Source organism: Agelaius phoeniceus, chromosome 2, assembly GCF_051311805.1.
Source record: "Agelaius phoeniceus isolate bAgePho1 chromosome 2, bAgePho1.hap1, whole genome shotgun sequence".
Lineage (NCBI taxonomy): Eukaryota > Metazoa > Chordata > Aves > Passeriformes > Icteridae > Agelaius > Agelaius phoeniceus.
In genome coordinates this window covers 10,721,780-10,745,927 of record NC_135266.1, presented here as the reverse complement: position 1 = coordinate 10,745,927, position 24,148 = coordinate 10,721,780, and the positions used below count along the sequence as shown (strand labels likewise).

At 34.3% G+C, this 24,148-nt stretch overlaps 1 protein-coding gene across 8 annotated transcripts in view; it reads right to left on the bottom strand.

Annotated features, from left to right (window-relative positions):
• Positions 1-24,148, bottom strand: part of DMD (dystrophin) — a 1,046,004-nt gene that overhangs the window by 684,011 nt on the left and 337,845 nt on the right. For all 8 annotated transcript variants that reach the window (XM_077171917.1, XM_077171927.1, XM_077171925.1 and 5 more), the window contains 7 exons: positions 23,551-23,736; positions 22,704-22,885; positions 19,194-19,344; positions 14,083-14,202; positions 8,639-8,740; positions 8,387-8,494; positions 2,766-2,945 (listed from right to left, as the gene is read on the bottom strand). In XM_077171917.1, coding sequence (XP_077028032.1) covers positions 2,766-2,945; positions 8,387-8,494; positions 8,639-8,740; positions 14,083-14,202; positions 19,194-19,344; positions 22,704-22,885; positions 23,551-23,736 — 1,029 coding nt within the window. The remainder of the gene's footprint in view (positions 1-2,765; positions 2,946-8,386; positions 8,495-8,638; positions 8,741-14,082; positions 14,203-19,193; positions 19,345-22,703; positions 22,886-23,550; positions 23,737-24,148) is intronic.

Genomic DNA, 24,148 nt, shown 5'->3' with positions numbered 1-24,148 from the left:
TCATCTATAGGCAAACATATGTACAATGTGTGTATAGCACTTCAGTAGTTTTATGGCATTTTATTTCTCATTTATACAGCAGCCTTCCTTTAATGCCAACATTTATTACTGTCTTTGGAAGTGCCCTCTGTCCTGATAAACTCATAATTTTCCTTTACACTCACTTTTGGAGCTGTCATCTGTTCTTTGATGAAATTTATCTCTGTGAGTGGGGAAGTTCAGATGAGGAATGGTGTTTTCTTTGCTTTGGAAAGATTTTCAGTACAATTTAGTGGAGCATAATGAGCTCAGCAAAGCTGGATTTAGAGTTTATGGAAGCTCCACGTCTAGCCTAAACAAGCTGTCCTTGTCCTTGATTCCTCTGTGTGGTCAGTGAAGGAAAGCTGACATTTTCATGATGAGGACAAACTGCTTTTTAGCTTTCTCTCTCTCTCACACCCTTGCCATCCAGTCATCTGTAGCAGGAGCTTCAGCCATGTGTTCTGATTAGATGCTTGAATTCAAGAGCAATTAATTCAGCCAAATGTGGGAGAACTCATATTCTACTTTCTGCTCTTTTCCTTTGGGATTTATAGCTACTTTATATGTCCAGTTGGAGAATCATCTTTGAACTCAGCCTGAGGTTGTCTCTTCCCTTTAATTTCTTATTTTGTTAACATGTTAATCATTTGGTGACACTTTATTAAGAGGGGAAATAACTAAGGACAAAAATGCAATTATGAGCACCCTATGAAAATTATTAATCATAGAATCCTGTAGGTTGGAAAAGACATTTAAGATCATTGAGTATAACTATTGACCTAGCTCTGCCAAGTCCACCACTTAACTATGTAAAGTTAATTTTGAAGGCAATATCTAAGCTTGATGAATAAAACAGACATTTTCTGATAGTTTTTGTGGAAAATATTCTATTTTTGCCCTCTTCAAAGTCTCCTCCTCCTCAATTCATGACTGGAGAACATAATGAGATCATGCATTTTTTCTCACAGTGTAATGAATACATATAAAAAACCTCACTGAAATTATCTGCCCTGCCTAGACAGAAACCCATTGTGACAAGTCCACCATCAGGATTTCACAGAAAATATGTCTGAACAGTGTGACAGTGCCTTAGGAACAGGTCCTTCAGCCAGGTGTAAGTGTGCAATGTTTCCAGAAGGTGAAGCAGTGTTCCTATGGCAGCACATCATTTCTATCCCAAGCAGAGCAGCTTCTCCTTGGAGGAAGAGCTTATCCACTGAAACATTCTGCTGTGATAGGGCAGCTACACTGTTTTGGGAATCCAAAGCCTCTCCCAGCTGTGCTGATCTATGTTTACAGCCTCAGGACTGATCACTTCATTTTCTGTAATCTAATTTTCATTTTCAAAGCTAGTGACTGCGTTTAGGAGCCATCACCAATCTGAACAGGACTTGAACAATTTGGAGTGATTTGGAGTAACTTCCTCAAATTGTGTGACCCCGGCCATCCCAAATTTAAAACTGAATCTCTGGAATTTCTGTCGACTTTGAAACAGGAGGTGTTCTACAGTGAATATACTGCAATTAAATCTTATTTTCAACTCCTAAATGCTGTGTACACAATTGTTTTACTTCCTAACTAAAATTGTGCCCTGCCACCATTTTCTTCCCATATATTCTCCCAAACTGATTTTTCCAACTTAGCTGCTTTTTCTAAACTATCACAGAGCAATCTAAAATATTAAGGTATGATTTGAAAGCAAGGTTACTAGGAGGGATTCAGATCACCACATGAAGTATAGCAGCTTTTCTTTAATTATCCAAACATAATTTCGTAGAAGTATTAGTAGAGAGAAACAAAAAAGGGCAGCATGCTCAAGGGAACAGAATCAAACTGACCAGAACTGTAAGAGATCTGTATGGACAGGACAGAGGTATCTGCTGTAACATTCTGCTCTGTGCTGTTTAATTAAAAAGCCTTAATATCCATTTCCATTTTACCATTCACACAGTGACAGCTCAAAAATAACCTGGTATTAGTGAGATAGTGGAATGGAAAAAAGGGAGCTGGTTTGGGTTTAAATTCAGTAAGAAAGAGATGCTAACAAGATATCTAGGAATAATAACTGGATATGGGTTTGGCTACTACACCAGAGTGCTGAATTTTATTACCTGGTTTAAAAACTCAATTTTTTTTTTTTTTTAATATATTGCTGTTAACATAAAGTGGTCAAAATAGTAGCAGATTACATTTTTTCATTTGCACTTTGGTTACAGGTATAGATTGATTTCTTTATTTTTCCAAGAAATTTCTCTTTCTTGTAGCCTCTCTTTTTAATCTGTAAATCAGCATATCATGTACAGAAGTAAAATAGCAGTCAATTAGTAATTTTTTGTGTTGAAAAAAGAAAAAACATCACTTAAACTAGCAGACAGTTCTTGCACTAATTTCAGACTACATGCTATTTCAAAGAGACAGCTATAAAAAAGTGTGTTATTATATTTTAAAAATAAATTAACTGGAAAGGTATTTTCATTATGGTTTGTATCATCCCTGAAAACATAGTTAACAACCCAAGAAAGTAATCAACACTATAACTAGAGATTAAAAACTAAAGAGATGAATAAAATTCTAGAAAAGTATTTTATCGTTGTATTATGCTGTCCTAAAAATAAAATATGTCTTAAGCAATCATGCAGGGGAAATAATTAAAACAAGATGACAAACAGCACCAAAACTACTTCAAGCATTTGACTCTCAAAGGATCTGATTGTCATAAACTGATAAAACTGCTTTTTACAAACCTGTTTAGAATTGCTCTCCACCTTCTGCACAAGGCTTTCCCAGCGCTGAGCAAAATTTTCAAGACGACTTTCCAGCTTTTGAGCCACTGCTTTATTTTTCACAGCTACAAGGAGATCTTGGCTGAGCAACTTGAGCTTACTCATCATTTGCCTTTTCATTTCTAGATCTCCTTTTAGGATCTGTTAAACAAAGTAACAGAAGGAAGAACATACATTCATACAAAAAAAAAAAAAAAACAACAAAAAATCAAAAACCCAACAAAAACCAACCCAAACCAAAACACCCACAAAAAAGAAAACCAACAAACTTAGAAGAAAAATCACAAGGAGAACATCAGAAAGTGCTGAAAATGGGTTAAGGGCTCCTATAAGTCCATAATGTTGTTTCCATAAAAACTGCTGGCAGAGCTTACAAAGCAACATAACATGGCAGGTGGAGCAACTCCAAACTTCACAGCAGGCTTCAGGTGATGACATGAATCAAAAAGCTAACAGTTGTGTAACAGGAATAACCTTAAAACTGCACTCATGTTAACAACTATATCAACATGACAATCTTTCTTTAAAGTGTCAATGTACTTTGTTATATATTGCATATTGAAAGAAGAGTTTCCCAAAAAAAGTAATATTTCATCCCAAACTGGGATTAAAACATGCAAACAAAAAACCCCAACCAATCAAACAAACAAAAAAAAACCAATAAAAACAACCCCTCGAACAAAGAACCCAAACAAACAAAAAACCAAAACACACTGTTGCCAAGGGACCTTGAAACTCCTGAGATCTATACATGCAAGCCTGCCTATGAAACAGGCTATTCACAGATCCAAGGATCATCCACAGCTCCAGTTCTTACCTGGGTTTTACTTTTTAAAGCCTTAACTGGTTTACTCCACTGATTTTCATTTCTTAAACATTTGTTCTCTACACCCTAATCCTGTAACTATAGCTAAACTTTGAATTCTCTGTGCAGTTGTGGATTGCATTCTAACCCCCAAGGCATGAAAAGGATAATCAAGCAAGTGGTTAGACAACAAAATTCAGTCTACATATAATTTCCTACAGCTATATAACCCAAAACTGTAATTAAAAATGCAACTCAGCAAAAGAAAGATTCATTGTCTTTGTAATCAGCACTGTTTCTAATCAGATTTGATTTGAAACATCATAATTACTAAGGGTAGGTACAGTTAATATCAAAATTTAAATTAATGCATCCCTGAGAAGTAGAAGCTAACTTCATATTGAAGAATCTCTTTTCAGAGTAGTAGGAGACCTAACAGATGGAGGAAAGTTGATGCAAACCACTTTAGCATGTTAAATTTCAAGCACTTCTATATTTGACCTTTTTTTACGCCTACAGCGTCAGAAAAAGATCATGTGGAAGCCACCATACACTGAGTGGAATAATAAAAAATGATATCCTGTGAAACATTGGTTAGTTCTGAGGAGCAATGTTTGATTTCCAATCACCCCAGCCCACAACAGCTGTATTACACACCCAGAGCTCAGCATCCATCCAAGACACCTGGAGCACAAGCAGGAAGTGAAACACTACAAAAAGAAGGATGCTAAAAATTTCTTTTAAAGATACTTCTCACTGCAAATTAATATGCTTTTGTGACAGCTACAGTCAATCTGGAAAACTATACTGGGAGATTCTGTTTTCACATTACTTCATTAAAAACCTGTCAGTGTGCCACAATAACCAAAAATACACTCTGGGGTTTTTTTCCAGTACAATAATAGATCTAAAATAGTAATAGTAACTGCATAATATGTAATTTTCCAATTTGGAAGACAAGACATGGTAGTTTGCTTTATGAAATTAATTATCAAATATAACTTCTGCCAAGTACATACTATAAACCCTGATATTGGAACATTATAAAGTGATTTCCTTATTTTTGGTAATGTGGTTCTGGTTTTGGGGTTTAAGTTTTTACTTTTTTGCTTTTTTATTTCCTTAAAGATCAAAACCCTACTTTGCTTACTGTAATATTCTAACCAGCAACACCCACTGTAAAGTTAATTTTCAGCTGCAAATAAATTTATTCCAGTCAAAAATAGTGTAATGTCTATTATTTTCTATACATAAAAAACCCCAAAAATGTTGGGTGAAGCAAGAAAATATTTAACTCCATAATAATGGAATATATACTATAAATATAAAGAGGTAGATCTTGTATACTTGTACACCTTTGCAAGAGCTCTCAGTATTTGTTGCAAAAAAAAAACCAACTTCATTTTACAGACTACAAAATGTAGGCCTAAGGCATGAAAAAGAATCTATCAAGCCTAAGCCACACATGGCACCAAAATATCACCACAGTCCTACATTCTCAGTGCATCACAACTTCCAGCTATTCCAAGTTCTGTTTCCCCCTACCCCTTATGTAAGAACTAAAGAGTCAATTATAGAGTCAGTGAATAAATGGTAGGTGGAAAATTTAAAAACAAAACAAAACACAAAAAGCCCAGTTGTTTTAAGGAATTATTTTAAGAACTGGAGCAATTACCCACTGGACACTTTTTCTGACCTTTAAACTTGGAAGATCCCAGAAGAGAGCTGATGACAAAGATAAATTTTCACATACAATACTGAATAAATCCTTTGAAATAAACTGCAGTCTGTGGAGAACACCCCACCAGAACAGTCAGATGTGCTCTGAAGGAAACTGCAATCCTGTGGAGAGCCCACACTGGTGCAGGCTCCATTCTGTGGACATTAATGTGATATAAAAGTCAAGTTTTTTCCTACTGTGAACTGTATCTCAACAGACCTTTTTCACATCAGTTCCTTTAGAATACTTAGGGCCTTGTAGGAAGGTCGTAGAATTTCAAATCAACAGTCACAATGCTAAATGGTTTGATAAATTACCTTCAGGAGTTTCCTTCCAGTTAACAAGGCTGGCTAGAGAACACAACCATAATCTGGCAAAGTTCTGCACATAAGTGAGGCAGAAACATAGACTGGAAGCTTTTGTGCTATATTACAATATCAAGTCCAAAATTCTTAAGGTCTAATGCTGTAATGTTTTGCTGGAATGACTGGACAGCTGAGGGATCAAGATATCATATTGTTAAGAATATAAATGTCTTTATTCTAAGTGAAAAGTTACATTTTTATTCTCTCACAGACTTGCTTTCACAATTCAGACCTAATTATAAGAGTGATCCTTGGTGACAGCTTCTCCTCTACTACATTCAAACACATGTCAAATAAAATACACCAAAATACAGGCACAATGTGTCAGGGTCAGGAGAGTATGACCCCATTTTTCTCTTTTTCTAAAATCCAGTCCAAGAGGAGAATATATTCTTCAAAAAAACCATAATGTGGCTGACATATTAATAAAAATTCCTGAAGGTTCAGACAAGATTAAAACAGTAAATTGTCATACACAAAACTTTGAGCAATTTGGCATTGTGTGTGTGTAAAAACACATAGTCACTGGAATTTGGTAATGACTGCTACTAGGTCTAAAACCTCAGAGGGGAATTCCAAAAGTAAAAGCCACTGTTCTGCTCCAGATCACTAAAGAGGCAGTTTTCTTCTAGCATACCACCAATATTTAAATACCTAAACTATTGGATTATGAATCATGTTTCTAAAAAGATCAAAGTTATTTACATGTAAAAAGGACTAAGGTGCAATTAATAATCTCCACCTGTTCTTTTAAGGATGACATGATTCTTTTTGAGGTTCAGGGCTATGGATAAATAATTTTATTTACTGTTTTTTGTTGTTCACTCAGTCTTCTAAAAGACCACAATTATTTCATGACACTGATACTTAACCATTTAAACTAGCAGCATAATTTTAAAATAATTTTAACTTCATAAGAGTTCATTAGTGAAACTTATGAAAGGAAACTACAGAAGTGTTTCCTTTTTAACATCATATTTTCAAGCAACTCTGAAAGGTACCCAAACTGGCCCTATCCTTAACACTTGCAAACCCTTAACAGTCTGCTACTTCACAATTTGGGACAAACATTTCAACCCCCTGTACCTGTGTCCTCTAGCAACCTTCTGAAATCCAAAAGTGTACAATTTTTGAACAAATTTGAATTTATTGTAATACATTTTTCTTCATGAAGGTACTCCAAAGCATCCTGAGTTTTCTCTAATCCATTATGTGTTAAAAGCCTGGCTTGAAGTCAGCTTCAAGACTGCTCACAGGTTAGATTGCTAGAATTTCCAAGAAGTACATAAACTAAGGCAATACATGCTTTCCTTCCTTTACAAAGATGTTTACTTAATCCTAAGCAATTTTTAATCAAAATCCAAGTCTGGACTACTAAATTAATATTTTTATACCCCTAAAGTGTTGCAGAAAGAAAAAGAAGGGAGAGGAAAAAAAAAACATATGCAGCAGTGTAATAATTAGTGTCTCAAGATTATGCTAAAAATCAATCTTTTGGTTCTTAAATTACTACTGAGTTATTCTATGAATCAAAGGAACATCTACCAGTAAGTCTGGATCAGCAACAATGGAATTAAACAATTGTCTGTGAGTTCATTTTTTTTAAGCTTTATACATTTGTTTATGCGAGGACAAAATGAAGTAAATTTTAGAGGCATCACAGTTACTCAAATCTCATAGACATCATGGTATTTTTATCAACCCAGAGTCTGAACGCTTTTACTTTTAATACAGAATGATTAGAAGGAAATAAATCCTAAATTGATTTTTAAAAATTTAAGGCTGATCCTTAGATAAATATAGCCAAGCTATGTATATCCCTTAAAAATATTTAATGGACAATATATAATTAATTGGTATTTCATATTTATTACTTAATAATTAATGATAGCTAATTGATAATAAAGAAATATTCATGTCTGAAAAGATCAGCAGGCTTTGTTTTTTTCCTGATAAAGCAATAATTCACCTATTTTAACCAAAGCATGGACATGAGTGTTTCCTTTCCCCTAAATGCTAGGCAGTCATCACTACAGAAATAGCACATAGAGTATTTTTTTCTTTACAGAGGTCCTACTGCTGTAAAGTCTAGGCTGACACAAGTTTTTCACCTCTACAGACACAGCCAGACCTACATTCCCTCCATGAAGACCACACAGGATGGAGAATTTGCTGAAGAGTGAGGTGGAGGATGTGGTGAAAAGGGTACATTTTGTGCATGTAACTCCATTTCTGATGCTGAGGAACAGTTGTAAAGTAGCACTAATTTCAACATTTTTTAACTTCTGAGCCTTCAGCTTCTTCAAGCTCAAAGAATGTATGACAGGGTTTGCTGAAGGATAACTTATTCATATGCAAATCCCTTTGCACATATGTATATAAAGTCTCACACACAATATATACACCAACAGTATCAACAAAGAAACTTTCACTGTCAAAATACACATATTTTTAAGACACCAAAACGCTATTTTATTTCATGAACTTTTTACCAAAGATACAACCAAGAAAAACATCTCTATCTCTTGGTTCCTTTAGCAGCAAGGCTATGGACCAACCTATTCCATCACAGGAGGCAAAGCCCACCCCAAAGTATGATACCATATGGTCTGAGAGAGGGGTAAAGCCATGTGCATGCAGACTCAGGTTAAGGAAGCTGAACATAAAAACAGAAAAAATGAAAAATACATACAGCCAATTTGCTTAGATTGGTCAGCATTTCATTCTGATCTCCAAAGCCAGTTGTATGAATTTTGCTCACAGCATCCTCTTTCTCAGTAAGCCATGCGTCAAAAAGGCACTGAAATAAAATTCAAAAGAAAAAGCTTCAGTCAGGCCTTTCCTATATATATATATATATATACAAAAATAAAATATTAGATTTCCTATAATGTGTTGAAGAACATTCCAATTTATAACTTATTAAAAAAAAAAAGCTATTCACCTGCTCTTCAGCAAAATGCTGCCATTTACGAAGAATATCTTGCAGAAGGACCCATCGTTCTTCTGTCCATCTGCAGATGGCTGCCCACCGTTTTCCAAAGTGCTGGAGAGAAAGAAACACAACAGTGTGTTCAGCATTTATTTACTTTTTTCTTCCTTAACAAGGAAAGCTGTTTTCCCTATGGCATTACGAAATTTTTATGGGAAAATTTTCCTTATTCACTTTTTTCTCAGGTATTTGCCCTAAAATATGTTGCATATCACACTGAAATGGATTTTAGGCCCATTTTGAATAAAATAAAAATGGAGAGAAGAGGGAAAGCAATAGATCTAAACACTGAATATTTTAATACCAATTTACAGATAGTTTTCTAGCAAGTCTTTACTACTACACTTTGAAAAACTCACTCTCTTAAAGAACTTAAGGATCCCCAAAACAGAACTACTTGAAACATAAACATGATGGGCAAAGATGTGGCCAAAGCAAAAGCAAAAAATTGGCTTTTAAGTTGCATCATCAGTACAATTGGTCAAAGCTCTTACCTCTTTTAAAGTATTGCAGTGTAAAAAAACACATGCTTATAAACTTACACATCAGCACAAATCCCACTGAGGTTTCCCAGGTATTTGTACCATTTACTACTATTCATGTATTTAAATTACACAAAATACCAATCATCTTGTTCTCTTCTCCCTTACTTTAGCTGATGATAGAAAACTTTTATTGCAATGATTTATAGTGACTTAATTACCCCTGGACATCAAATGCACATTATTCAGCTGCTCCCAAATTAAAAAAAAATCTCTTTTAAACACCTGAAAGATACTCTGTATTACTGTATTCTTAATTTTTCATCCACTTAAAAGCATATCCTGACAAAAAGATAATAGTTTCTTCCTTTTTTCTTATTTTGTTATTTACTTCATTACTCTTACAGAATCCTAATAACTTGAGATATTATATAATGCTATATCTTTTGTATTTACATATTCCTCATAAAGACCATAATTTAATGTTAACAAAAATGCAGCAACCTCTTTTTTCCTCAATAATTTGACAAGATCTTTTATTTTAATAAAGTAAGCAAAATGACCAAATAACTGCACTGATAAAAGTGCTGATTCTGTGACCAACCTTAAATCTAGTTATTTCTCATGAGAGGCCATAACAACCATACACTGTTTGTCTGAGTTAAGACTTGAAATTTCAAGTTCAAAATATCAGGTTAGGACTGTTATTTATAAAGCAGTTATTATAGTAAATCACATGGTGCTCAGCTTTAACTCTCTATTCACATCAAACAGTAGCCTGTGCAATGCCCACAGAGACTCAGACTGCTTCAAGTGCTCCTAACATCTGGGAAAACAAATTTTCAGAGAAATAGATTGAATCCACAGTAACAAGTAAAATGCCCTCCTGTATTAAAAAAAAAAAAAAAACCAAAAAAAAAAAAAAACCAAAAAAACCTTTTCTTACAGCCCTAACAAGAATTTTTAGAGAAATTTGCATGCAAAAGAAGATTTTTTATTTTTTATTCTCAGAGGACACTGGAAGAATATTTTATATGGCTATCAAAAGCAGAAGGGGAAATATTTTAGTCTAAAAGGTCAACGTAAGGAAGCACAAGAACAGAAGAAAATGAGTAAAACATAACTCTTGGGAACTCTGGATTAAAATCATGTACTGCAAGCCTGCAACTAACAGAATTTGATAAATGTTTTTCTAATCAGGTCTTATTATCTACTTTTTAAAATAATGAGAAAAGGTGGAAAAATGTTTTTGCCTATACCTAAAATTAATTCTTTACAAGTGAATATTTAACCCATTCATAGAATTTCTACCAAAAACCACTGAGTTTTGTGTGCAGTTCTCAAGTGCTCAACATTTCATGCGGTTCTCAAGTGCTCAGCATTTCATCACACAGAGAGAGAGAAATAAACAGGAGGAGCTGGAAGCCCTGGTCAGGTCCCACAGCTGTGATGTTAATGAGTCTTGGTGGAATGAGTTCCACGGTTGGAAATCTGTGATGGAGAACTCCAGGCTGCTCAGGATAGAAACTATTCCACAGGGAATTAGCAGAAATTTCTAGATCAGTAACCCTTGTCCCTGTGGGAGATTTCAACTTCCCAGGCATCAACCAGGAATACTGTTGTGATGAGCAGGTGTTTGAAATCCCTTTAGTCTGTAGGATCTAACTTCCTGTCATAAGTGCTCAGTGAGTCAACTGAAAGAGTCTATTCATTCTTTACCATTCCTCACTTATTTTGATGCATTTTTACAAGAACAGCCCATATTTCATCTTCAATCAACAGACAGTACCCTAACTAATACGAACAGATAATCATGGAAAATACACTCTCAGCTCCTTTCCCCCAGTAGGGGAATAAAGCATCAAGTAGTATTTGATACACTTTATACAGATTTCTTTCTAGCACAGACCCTGGCCCTTGAAGCCTGGGGAAGCCTCTAATTTGAGCTAGCCCACAAGAGTCCTTAAGAGACCTGTTATCTGCTGGGTATAATTATGGAAAAAAAAAAATCTCCCTGCATTCATGGTTTCTGTGTGTTATCCAGCCATTTCTCTGAGCTGAAGATAATTTCCCCCATTTTTCCTGTAAAAATGAGTCAGAGTACAGAAACAGCTTGGCTACTAAAGCAGTTTGACTTTTGCAGCACTAAATATAGATTTGAGCCTTATTCCACAGCTGCCTTGGTAAATCTAAGGGTTGAGTTTAATTGGGGTCTTGGAGTTTTAAGTCTAAATAGTGGGTTCTCAGTAGCAGCATAAACAGAGCCTCTCAATATGTCCCACATTGATATGTGAAGTAAGCAAAGTAATGTAAAAGTAGTTTTAATATTCACACTCACCCAGTCTAGCTGTAGCCTCTCAAAGTATCTTAGGGGGACAGCTCTTTCTAAGAAAAGCCCTGAAATTGTGTTTGGTTTTAGTTGTCCAAGCAAGGGTAAATTTTCAATTAATAATTTGATTCAGGGGACACTTTTGGCTTCTATGCCATTAAATGCCTCTTAAATAGATATGTTTTTGCACAGGCAATGAAACTTAAGAACTTTAATGTTGAAATGTAAGAACTGTTGAAAGACATGAACTTTACTATTCATTTAAAATCAGCATAGATTCTTGTGAAACTTCCTGAGACACCTCAAAAAGTTCATTTTAGTCTTTAAAAAATTGTCTTATACAAACATTTGGGAAAAAAAAAACCAACATTATATATAGATATATTTATATGTATGAAAATATTTTAGGAATCACTATCTCAAAAAGAAATGCAAAACTGAATTGCACCTGCTTGGAAAATGCATCTTTGATTATTACATGGAAATAAATGCTCATTTTATTCCTAATCTGATCCTGACCAGCACCTCAGTGAGCCAGTCTTATTAAGCTCTTTTGTCTGATAGTTCATGCTCTTGTTTAGTTCTACTTTTAGAAGTCAGACTGACAGATACATAATCAAGCTTGGAACTTTTCTCCATTGTGCTCTTTGTGAAATGCTCTAATGGTTGTGCCTGTCAACACATTTTATCTCCTGTGCTTATATTCAGACTGCAAGTGATAGGGAAAAAAAAATTTCCAAACAGTTCCTGTACACAAAAAAGAGGTGTAACATTTCACTAGGAGAGCAGGTGGACTGTGGTAGCTCCCTTCTGGGCACTCAAGTGTAAAAGTTTCCACACCTCCCTATCGCTCTAAACCCTGTAGCTTTATATCTGTACTTCAGTTTTATTACATCTGTAATATTTCTACATATTCTTTGACTTACAGAGCAATTGAATCATGTTTTCTCCCAGATTCTTCTGTAAGAAATTATGAATAAAGGACATAATAAAAGAGCAAATGTTCTGTTCCACAGCACCCCATGCTCTGCTCAGAGAGCCTGTGCTGCAGGGTGAGGGGACTCAGGAATTGTCTTTCTAGCATCTTTCAAGGAATGTACTTTTTCCAAGACAATAATTGGTGTTTTCTGCACATGCACAATTACAAATTGTGTATTTCCACTGTATTTAATTTACATTAATTATTAATAATGTTTGTTTAAGGTATTGCAGTATTTCCTGAGTTCTATTTCATGCTTTATTCCAATATGGGTCAGCCACAGATGTTGCACAGGATACTAATGGTACCTTTCCAACAATTGTAATAACATGGGATGAAGCTGTGTCACCTGATGGTTCTTAATTCTTCCTTCTGAAGATGTGAAATGAGATTTTCTAACAATCCGCCAACCATTCATTTGTTTTTCGCACTATTAAAAACTCTCATTTATACATTTTCTTACTCATGAAGTGCCATAAATATCAAAAACTGTTAGTTATTTTCTCTCTTCTTCCATTCAAGACATTTTACAAGTTTAGTTTTGCTTCAGGAGCCATGTTCTTGCTAGGGATCTGCTTTATTCCACTGAACAGTTCCAAGGAGCTGGCTGGCAAGATATTCTGGAAGGTTAAGATTATTTTGGGCAGGTGCAGCACAGTTCTGACACTTAAGAGGAAGTCAAAAGGAATGAATAATTATGGATCAGTAGAGGCTGCATTGTTATCTTGGCTGGGTTGACTAAGTAGCTGCAGTAGAGAAAACTCAGAATTACATTGGAAGTGGCAGGGCTCAGCATCTTAGTAAAGCCTACTCTAAATTCTAATTACTGATTTACTCTATTGGTACCCAAATTAGCTACATTCAAGACAGCACACAGGTATCTGTGCTACAGCCATACCTGCTGGAATGTAGATAGCTTCTCTAGAGAAACCTTGGGTGTTAATGATTTAGAACCCACAAACTCTTATTTCCTTGGGTAATAAAGCAAAATTAAAGAAAAACAGTTTCTCCTTTCTGAAAGAGAAAACTAGAAAGAATCTTGGTTGTAATATTGCAATTCCTCTTGAGCTGTGTCCCTGGAGAGCTGACCACCAACACAAGAGAACTCTCCTTCAATGTATCTCAACATTAATTATCAACTTTCATTTATCCAATTTCATTCAGAAGTTACAGTAAGAGCACTGGAATATAAATAATATGAAAATAGCAACATTTTTAAGACACAATTGAAATAGTGAATTGTTTCTATGATCAATTTAATATTTGAAAAACTTTTAGAATATCTTGGCTGCAAGCCCTACCACAAATGTATCTCCAAGGTGTCTTTTAAAGATACTCAAGTGATTGCATTTAGAAAATACAATTAAGTTATACTTCCCTTCTTTTCCTAAGAAACATGGCCATGAGAAAATAATGGGAAATAAATTATGACTTCCCCCTCAAATCTGCTTTAGAAAAATACAGAATAATCTTATTAATTATTGATAACCATTATTTGTCTACAAATTATGATCCTGTAGATCATGAACACATTTACTACCTGGTTTTGCTTTTTAAAATTTTCTATTTAAATTTTCTGGGACCAGCATTGCCATACAGTCATTACCTGAAGCTGCTCTTCCAATGCAGCAGTAGCTCTGTCACCACTGTTTTCATCTACCACCACTACCATATGAGTTAGGGAATTCACTTTTACTTGTTCCTGCTCCAGATCTTCTTGAAATGCCTATAATAAAAGGATATGTGTTAGAAAATGTATTCCAAAGTAAAAAAAAACAAAACAAAACAAAAAACCCAACCAAACAAAAAAAACCCGAACAAAAAACAATGTACCAAAAAAGTGTACAATTGACTGGTTAACTTGCATAAATGACTATGAGAACTCCAGAGCTTAAAGTTACTCAAAAGTTCTAACTTATATACAATATTCCAGACTGAAAATTTTGCTTGAAAAATAATTTGTTGAGTTTATGTAGCTGATTTACAGATAGTCACTTAATATGTATACATACCAATAACCAGCAGATTTTAAATAGCCACTGAATTAAATTTTTGTATTTTAAAATAATGCATGAAAATATTTTTTTTTCAATATTGTAATAATATAAAAATCACATAAATTTCATTAAACGAGCACATGCTAACTTCAGTTTGGCACCCTACAACATTACTCATGTAGGAGAAAACTGCTCAGGAGGTGACCCACCCTTAGGAAACTCATGCAGCACCCTACCTACACTCACTGCAGAAACCAGGAAACTAAACAAGAAACGAAAGGATTTCATGATTTCTGCACACCTGATGAAAAAATTGCTTACCCCCCCTTTTTTTTTTATTTTTTCCCCTCACTTGCCATAAAAGATGGAGCCCCTCCTTTCCTATACTTAACAAAATCAAAACCAGCCCAGCTCTGGCACCAGGGAACTGAGCTGCCAGGCCTATTTTCACCTTCCTTTCCTCAGGTGCAGCAAGAGGACACACAATAAAAATGGAAGGAACTGAAGTTGGTAATGAAAATTAAAATCACAGAGAAGACCTCATATCACTCCCTTCAAAAAAGAAAACCCCAAGGTATCCAGGACTCCATCTTGCCTGTCTTTTTTGCTGTCTCTAACTTCCTTCAAACCTCAATCCAACAAAAGAACTGGGGAAACCAAAGTTCTGGATTATGCTCTCAGTACTTCAGCTGATTGTGTTTTAGGGACTAATGCATATATAGTGGGATGGTTACAGCCTGAAAAATAACACAGCCTTGTCACAAGAGAAACCTTGACTGTGCTACCTACTATGCTGAATTTCACAATGTTGTGGTTTTCTGCTGCTTTTTCAAGTGGAATAACTCACTCATGTATGAAGTCCTTGCAGAACATAAGTTCATGCATTCTAAAACTCTTTTTCATAAGACATCTTACATTTATTTAAAAATTGAAAAAAAATTAAAACCCAAACCATAATGTGGTTATAAGCAATAGGAACTCACAGACTACTTTGTTTTTATGGTATAAATATCTTACCACCCATTTCAGAGTTAATTTCTTTCATGGGCATATTGAGACAATATAAGAATCCTCCTTTTTCTGACTTTCATGCCTGTGAGTACCATTTGCTTCAGAGAGCTAGACTATAAAACAATTCTCAAGGACTGTGAAGTATAATAAATTGTTAGAGTCATCCCTGGAATTTAGACTTCTCAACATTTTATGATGCAGCTCTCGAGAGGGAAGAGGAGGCAGAGCAGTCAGGGATTAGTACAATCCAGCTCACTTCCCCCTCTTTAAGCCATACAAAACAAATTCATTGCTCCCTAAGTCTACAGCCATGGACAAGGTGACTTTAATTTCCTTATTAGCTGGAATCTGACAGATGGCATCCCAGAACAAAACCAGAGTTAGCAGGAGTGGATGGCACTTTGGAGGTGGGAGTCTCACACACATTGTGAAAGACTTGAGAAGTCAAGGAACAGATGAACCAGAAAGTTGACTCATTATCTAATCCTCAGGCAGATTCAATTTACTCTGAAGTAAAAGGCTGTTCCTTATAACCCAAGTGTCTATTTTTACCATGAAATTCATTGGTGAGAATTGTTTGTTTACAGGATCTTGTTGGAACAGGAATTTATGATGGACAGTTTCAAGGCAGAGGCATACTCTGTTCAAATAATTTAAATGGTAATTTCTAACAAGTTGCCCTGAGCTTATTAGAGAAATACCAAATTTTCAGGGACTTCAAATGTAAGACAAACATAGATGTTGATGAATAAAGATAGCAACAAGAGAAACTCATAAAACTCCACAATTCCTTTAACTCCTACCGATCACATAACAATTTACACAACTCAAATGTAATCTAGTTCAAAAAGAATAAAAATGCTCACCAAAGTCATCCAAGTACCCAAAGACAAATCCATTCTTATATTTGGACACTGAAGAAGTGTCTCCTTTTACTTTTGAAATTAATTTGAAGTACTAAAAATCCTGGCACTAAAAAAGGTTTAGATGTTTTTAGAAACTTAATAAAAATATAAAAAATCTACCAACTATACAGTATATTAATAATAAATAATAATTATATATAGCAGAATAATAATAAATAATAACTGGAATAATAAAACCAGTGCAATTAAAAGAACAATTTTAAAATTTATTCTAACATTTCCAATATCATATTCTGCTTAGACAGCTCAATAGTCCTTAGATTTTTGCTGAAAAGTAGCTTGCTTCCTTTACAAAATTATAAGGAATGAACAACATGAGAAATATACTTAAAATGCTACTGCAAAAAACCAAAAATTACTGAAATGTTTAACTGATCTTCCGAAATACATTGATTATGCCAGATTTCTTACCAGAACACTGTACATTCCTAATGACATAAAATTTTCTTCTTCACCACTTCAGTCCATGCAGAAAATTTTCAGTATTATCAAGATACCAACCTCATATATTTTGGACCTAAGCAGCATGCTGGGAAGAATGTTATGTTCTTTCTATGGTCTGATTGTTGGCTGCCATACCCAATACATATTAGTGAGGCTTTTTTTTGGTTTCCTTTTGATTTTTTTAATATGTCCCAGCAGAGAAACTGAAGTGTCAGTCACAAGAACTAGAGACCAATATTTTGCAACATCATTTTAAAATACATGGAATAAAGAAATCTGATGTATGGAAATCATAACTCAAAGGGGGATACATAACATGAAATAAATGAGTGAAAAGTGCCTACTAATGAACAAGTAAAGAGAGGAAGGCATAAATTGTAAGGGTAAAGAGGAGACAGAGGCACAATGACAACAACCCAAACCTAATATGTTGGCTGGTCTGTTCCATTTGAAATGATGATTGCTTTTTATATCTTCAAACTTTTGGTTCCTCTTATGAATTTACAAAACCTTGTTTTCTGATAAAACCAGACTCATGTGAGACTAAGAGAAAATATGAATGGTTTGGTTTTTTTTTTTAATTTGCTTGTTTAATGATGAAGCAATAAATGTTCTATTACAAGTCCATTGTTTTAACCCTTGCTATAGGAGGTTGCTTTGCTGTATGCAAAATACGATAAAATTTTATGACATTTTCTCTCAATAACTGAAAGAATGGAAAACCCTGTTCTTTGACTCCTGAATAACACAAGGGATAGATGAATGCAAATGTAATTAAAATTAAATCCAAACCATTTTATTTCCAGCAATTTAGCTAAATTCCCTTTTTCACAGGAAAGAGATTTGAAAAGTAATACACATAAATAAATAACATTCACTAACTCAACACACCACAGTGAAGAACAAACATGTGGAAAAGAGGCTGCTGCATGTCTTCACTCAGAATATTCAAATACCAGCTAATTACCTATTTTTCTCAGTATCAGAAGGAAGAAGCATAAAGAGACTGCATAAATAAAGGTATTGCATTTTATATTAGTATTCAAGCATAAAATGCATAGAATAGGAGTAAAGATTTTCAAGTCTTAGTACTGATGTATTCGAAATCTTTCATGTTCCTTTCTCCAATTACCATTTCATAATTACCTTATGTCTGTCTTAAAAAGAAAATGTAATGTCAGAAAATGTCCTTAGCTAGCAAACCTACATACTGAAATGCATTATCTGCTCACAGGGCAAGCACAGACAGCACCAACAGCAGCAGGAGCTGCAGAATTTGTATTCTTCTTCAGTAGCACTCCTTAATCAGAATGCAAAGAAATCATCTTTAACACACAAGTTCATCATGATGTCTTTTGCAGCTTTTGACCTATTTTTAAAAGAACTGTAAAAGCTGATTTCAGTTTGAATTGTTTTTCAGGATGATCTGCCCTCTAAAACCTGGATTGGCACTGACACAGGCCAAGAAGCATCAGGGGTTAAAATCTCTCAAGATACCATGGCAAGGAACAGCTTTGAGCCATTGATGTAGAGAAATTCAAAGGTCATCATATTAAATCTCCACCACCTCACAAATCACCTCTGTTTTCTACATTTTTCTGTGTTTCCTTATCATCATGTTGTGCTGTAGACACATATATAAATTTATTTTAAAATCTAAATTAATACGAAGCAAAGCATTCTAATCCAATAAATTTACTCAAACTACTACACAAACTATACTCTCTGTCTCTTTTTAGCTCTTAATTCTTCCAATTAAAAATTACCCTTACGTAATGTGGGGATTAACTGGCCAAATTCCATCTTATTAAATTCCATCTATTCCTGAGTTTGGTTGGTTGCTTTTTTTTTTATTTTTTTGTACATTACCAAAAATTATTTTCTACTGCTAGAACGTAGTGCATTTTACAGTGCTTAATATATATTCAGTGCAAATATATATTCAGGAACTCTGGAGTCCTAGCAATATTATGTGGTCTGATAAGCGCATCATTGATGCTACATGTAAGACAAAAAAACAAGATGCAAAAAGAAGAATACACAAGCATTAAAAAACCTGATCTATTTTCATTCTAATGTAATGAAAAGATGTTACAGTTGCCTTGCATATTCTAGTATATTCCTTATACATAAAAAGAAAGCAATATTTTCTTTATATCAGAATAAAACTCACAGTTGTGATAAAGTAAGTCTACAAAAGCTTGTTAAATGCTTAGAACAATAAATATTAAACCAAGATTTCATATTACTTTGCTATGCTCTAACGGCAGGAGTAGAGATTTTAAAATGTCAAACACCCAGTTTGGTTTTTATGCCTTTGGAAGCCCATCACAGCATACCTTATGCTCTTCTATTTGGCGCTTTAGGTCCTCTAGATCTGGACCTAAGGGTTCTAAATCAGTTTTCTTTGTCCTTTCCTCTGTTTTTGTCAGCCAATCAGCTAGCTGGGCTAGCTGCTGATTCTGCAGATCCATTAGGATTTTATGTAAACTGTAAAACAAAGAAAAAATAATTAGAATTTATAAGTGAAGAAAACCAGAAGCAGAAACATCTGCCCCATATACTAACAGATTTTCACAAGGTTACATTTGAAGGCAGAAGAGAAATATATGCTGTTGAATACATGCTTTGGAAGGGGAACAGGCTCCCCAGGGCAGTGGTTACAGCCCCAGCCTGACAGAGCTCCAGAAGTGTTTGGGGAATTCTCTCAGGCACTGGGGTGACTGTTGGGGTGTCTGTGCAGGGCCAGGAGTTGGAGCCAATGACCCCAATGGGCCCTTTCCAACCCATCACATTCTATGGTTCTATGGAGAAGGGAACTGAAACTTTTTTGAAATAGTTTTGATTTAGACAAATTGTTCTGAAGCTTTTTCTTTAGGAACTGACTACATCATATAATATTCTATCTGTTAAAGCTTTGTATTCCAGTTGCATTTCTATTAGAGTTGGAGTTCAAAATTTCTACACTGTTTTTTTGAAGCTTGTTTTATTCACTACAAGTATTTTGAAAACTACTCAAACAGCTGATCTTACCAGGCTTTCTCTAATTTAGGATATTAAATAGAAAAAATATTATATTTTCAGTTATTAAATGGAAAATACTCTGAAAGTTAACCAGAAAATACTTATGTTTTGCCTAATCAAATTGTATAGATAGGTCCAAAATGATCTGGCCAAAAATTCATGACAGATTTCCACTTAGACTTGCCTCTTTAGAAATTCTCAAAACTCTCCTAAACAAAATCTTCACCATCAGCACTTCAGGATTTCAGATTTGGTTTTTATATTTTTTTTCTATTTTCCTTTTTTTTTTAACCTGGAAATAATATTTAAAAGATTGATCAAAACCACCAGAGGACTCATATAGTATTGTTTCCATCCTAATCTCTATTAATTACAGATAGAGTACAGAAGGATGATACCCTGTTTCAATAAAGCCCATGGTTTACAAGGGATTAGGGATCTCAGATCTGAGTCCTTCACTTTCAACTGTTTTTTTTATTGTCCTGATATTCTAAACTAAGCTATTATAAAGCACACTGCTTCATCCTGGAGATATTCCTCTTAGCATTAAATTATATAAACTCTACAGAAAACCTGTTACAGTAAACTGAATTTAAGAAAATGAAAATATGATGAAACAAATATTATACATAATATTGACATTATTCTGAAGTAAAAAGAATAAACTTAAAAATTAAGTAATCACAAAACATAATCACAGTTCATTCCTAAAGTAAAAGAATGCTTCTTCTTTCTTACCATTCACTGGGTATTTCCATGCTTTCAAAATACTTTTATAAACATCTGATATGAGGGTTTAATATCTATTTATATACCTCAGGAGATTATCAAAACCTTTGTTTATAGTATGGCTCAAATAAGTTTCAAATAAAAAAAACAAAAAATTGAATGTGTTTTAAAAGTTGTTGAACTCCCCATAAAGTGGTAAATTGCATTGCTTTTCTCTACAGTGACATATTTATCACCGAGATGCTTTACTATAGAGAATACTGTTTGGGAAAGGCCAAGAGGAAGAAATAAAAAAAAAAAAACAAAAAAACAGTTTTCCTTCAGCATGCTACTGCACTGCTTATTCAAAGAGTCAAATACTTTCAATACATAGTGAATACATGAGAAATCCAATCTGGGCTGCTTTTATACAAAGGCATTTTTATGTTCCAAACTTCCTTTTGAAATTCTGACCTCCTAAATCACTTTTTATAGGACCCTTTCATTTTTTTATAGCATATTTATCAGTATATCTTCCTCCTGTCCTTGTTTATTACTTGCTTTTGTTTTCCTTGTGCTGTAAAGTGTGGTACCTTTTTTCACAATTCCTATTACCATTACAGAGGTCAGACAGTCTTGCTGTTCTCATCTTCACAAAAACCATCCCTGTTTGGCTAAATGTGCCACTGTTGCCTTAGGGACAAAATTATAGCAATCTGCTCAGAAGATTGTGCTTTAAACTGAAGTAGTAGATGGACCCTGAGAGTTTAAATTATGTATAATAACCCAAAAATATATTATATTCTTATAAGAAAACTTTTTATACTCATCCAGCCAGTTTCTTGAAACACAGTGGTTTGACCAAAAGGCCAGAATTAACTATATCTAAGGATATCACTTCTAAGAAATTTTCTCTTGCCCTATCCCAAATCTAATTGAATTTATCACAGATTTCTTTTTTTTGTATAGAAAATTAAATAGTAGTGCAACACTCTCTGTGAATCTCTTATTATTCTTCTTCTACTTAAGTCTTCTACTGAACTCATATTACCCAAATATGATCTGCTGTAGAAGACACTAGGCCACTCAATTCCCCAAGCAATAAACTACAGCTGCAGCTGGGAGATGGGATAACAACTGGTGTTAAAGGACATTTCAAGTAGAAAAAGTACCACTCAGAGACATAGCAACTTGCATGTATTGATTTAAATGAAAATAAGTATGGCCAATAAAATCTCCCTACAGTAAAGAATCATAGATTTTTTTTTTGTCTCCAAAAATATACTAGGACTGGAATAAGTTAGGTTGAAACATGTGAAACAGAAACAATTTTATAGTCAAAGGAAGACAGAATAAAGGAAACATTCTCAGTACTCAGTAGCAAGCTGAAAAGAAAACAAATGTTTGGAATTGCTAAGAATATATTGGAAGAAAGAGAGTTATGGCATACAATTGTTAAAAATCACAGTTCACTTTTTAATACAATAGGAAAACCCCTCAACTCCAAAAGGCAAGGTAGAACTGGAAAAAGCATAAAGAGGAGCAAGATGAATAACTGAATATGTTCAATATATATTTATGAAGAAAGTAAGAAAATATATACTTTATCTCTGTATCCCATAAACCAAATTACTCCCCTGTGGCACAATCACAAGCTTTTACATGTATGGAATTTCTTGTCCCAGATGACACTATGTAAATCAAAATTCCAAAATCAGATACAGTAATAATAAAAATTTCCAAATATTATTGTGAACATTTAATAGATTATTTCTCCACTTCTAGTTGTAATTCAATTTTTAAACTATAGGCCTTGCACTTTTTAAAATAGCGTAATTTTCACTCCAATAAAAGTGAGGTAGGTGATGCAAATTTTGGTTAAAGTGTTAATCTGTGTCCAAGTTGTTGGGAGCTGCTGCTTTATGTGGCTTCCAGGCTCCAAACAACATGCAAGGCTCAAAATCACTGCACGTGAAATTTCAGGTAAAACAGATACAAGATGGAGTTTTGTTTACAGTGAAGGAAAATCCCAACTGTTATTCAAGTTCAGGACTGTTTCAGTCAAAATGAATGAATTAATTATTATATGGTGTAATAACAGCAGATATATTACTTACTTGCTTTGTTTTTCCATACTTGCTACCCTGAGACTTTCCCAACGAGAATTAAGTAGATTCATTTGCTCTTGGATTTCATTCTCTTCTTCATCGGAAAGTTTTCCAGTTGATAGAAGTTGACTTCCAACTTGCAAAACATTACCAACACGTCCTTGGTGAGCTGTTAACTCCATCATAAACCCCTGACAATTAAAAAAAATAAAAATAAAAAAAAAATCCAGTTTTCATTTGCATTCTTTGAAATGAAAGAACACAATTGCACCATTTTGCCAACATGATTTTCAACCTTGGTTTTAATCTTTTCAACCCCTCACCAAAACTGTAACATAAACTGGAAATAAACACTTTCATTTTCTTCAATGGGCAGAAAGTTGCTTAGTCTGAAGAAGAGGAGGCTGCAGGGTGACCTTACTGATCTCTGCAACTACCCAGAAGAAGGTTGCAAAGAGGTGGGTATAGTAACAAATGATGGGATGAGAGAAAATGGCCTCAAATTGTAACAGAGGATGTTTAGATTGGATTTTAGGGAAAAAAAAAAAAACCATCTCCACTGAATGTTCTCAAACATTGGAATGGGCTTCCAGGGAAGAGGTTGAGTAGCCATCCTTAGATGCATAGATGCAGCATTTAGGAGCATTTAGTGGTGGAATTGGCAGTGTTAGGTTAATGGTAGGACTTTAGAATCTTAAGGGTCTTTTCCAACCTAAACAATTCTATGACTCTAGGGCAGAGTCTCCAGTTTACATTCTCCGAATCAAAATTAATAAAAACAAAACAAATCCCCTCCAAAAAAAAAACCAAAGACAATAGAATAAATACATTTCAAAATATTAATATAAACATATACCTCATGGGTGTGAAACTGTTCTTTAACAACTTCTACATCATTGGATATATCTCCTTGTGCTTGTAATGCATCTTCAGCAGAAAGAAGCCATGTGAGCACTTCTTCTAAAGCAGTTTGGTAGTTTTCAAGATCTCCAGCCCCCATCCGCACGGTGCTAAATTTCTTTTCTTCAACACTTTCTAAAAACTGATCAAAACCAAAAGTATAAGGGCCATGAAAATGGCACTGGCTTAGACAGTTCTACAAAGGAATAAATGGAACAACAATGTGTTCTTAAAAAAAAAAAAATCAGATGGCTAATACATGGACATACTCTGCAATCCAAAATCATTTAACTGACCAAGATCAGTTAAATTTTAGGGAAATAATAATAAAAAAAAATCTTATGTTTAAATAGATATTTTACACTGTTATTCAAAATCCCTATTAAGTGTTCTGAATAGTGAATAATGAAAATAATATTTACCAATAATATTTACCACATATTTAGAGAGGTATTTACCACAGAAGCTCATAAAATGATCTATGCAAAAAAGTAGTAAGTTACTTTCTGACTTTGCAGAGAATCTATGAAAAACATGACATTTAAAAACCTGAA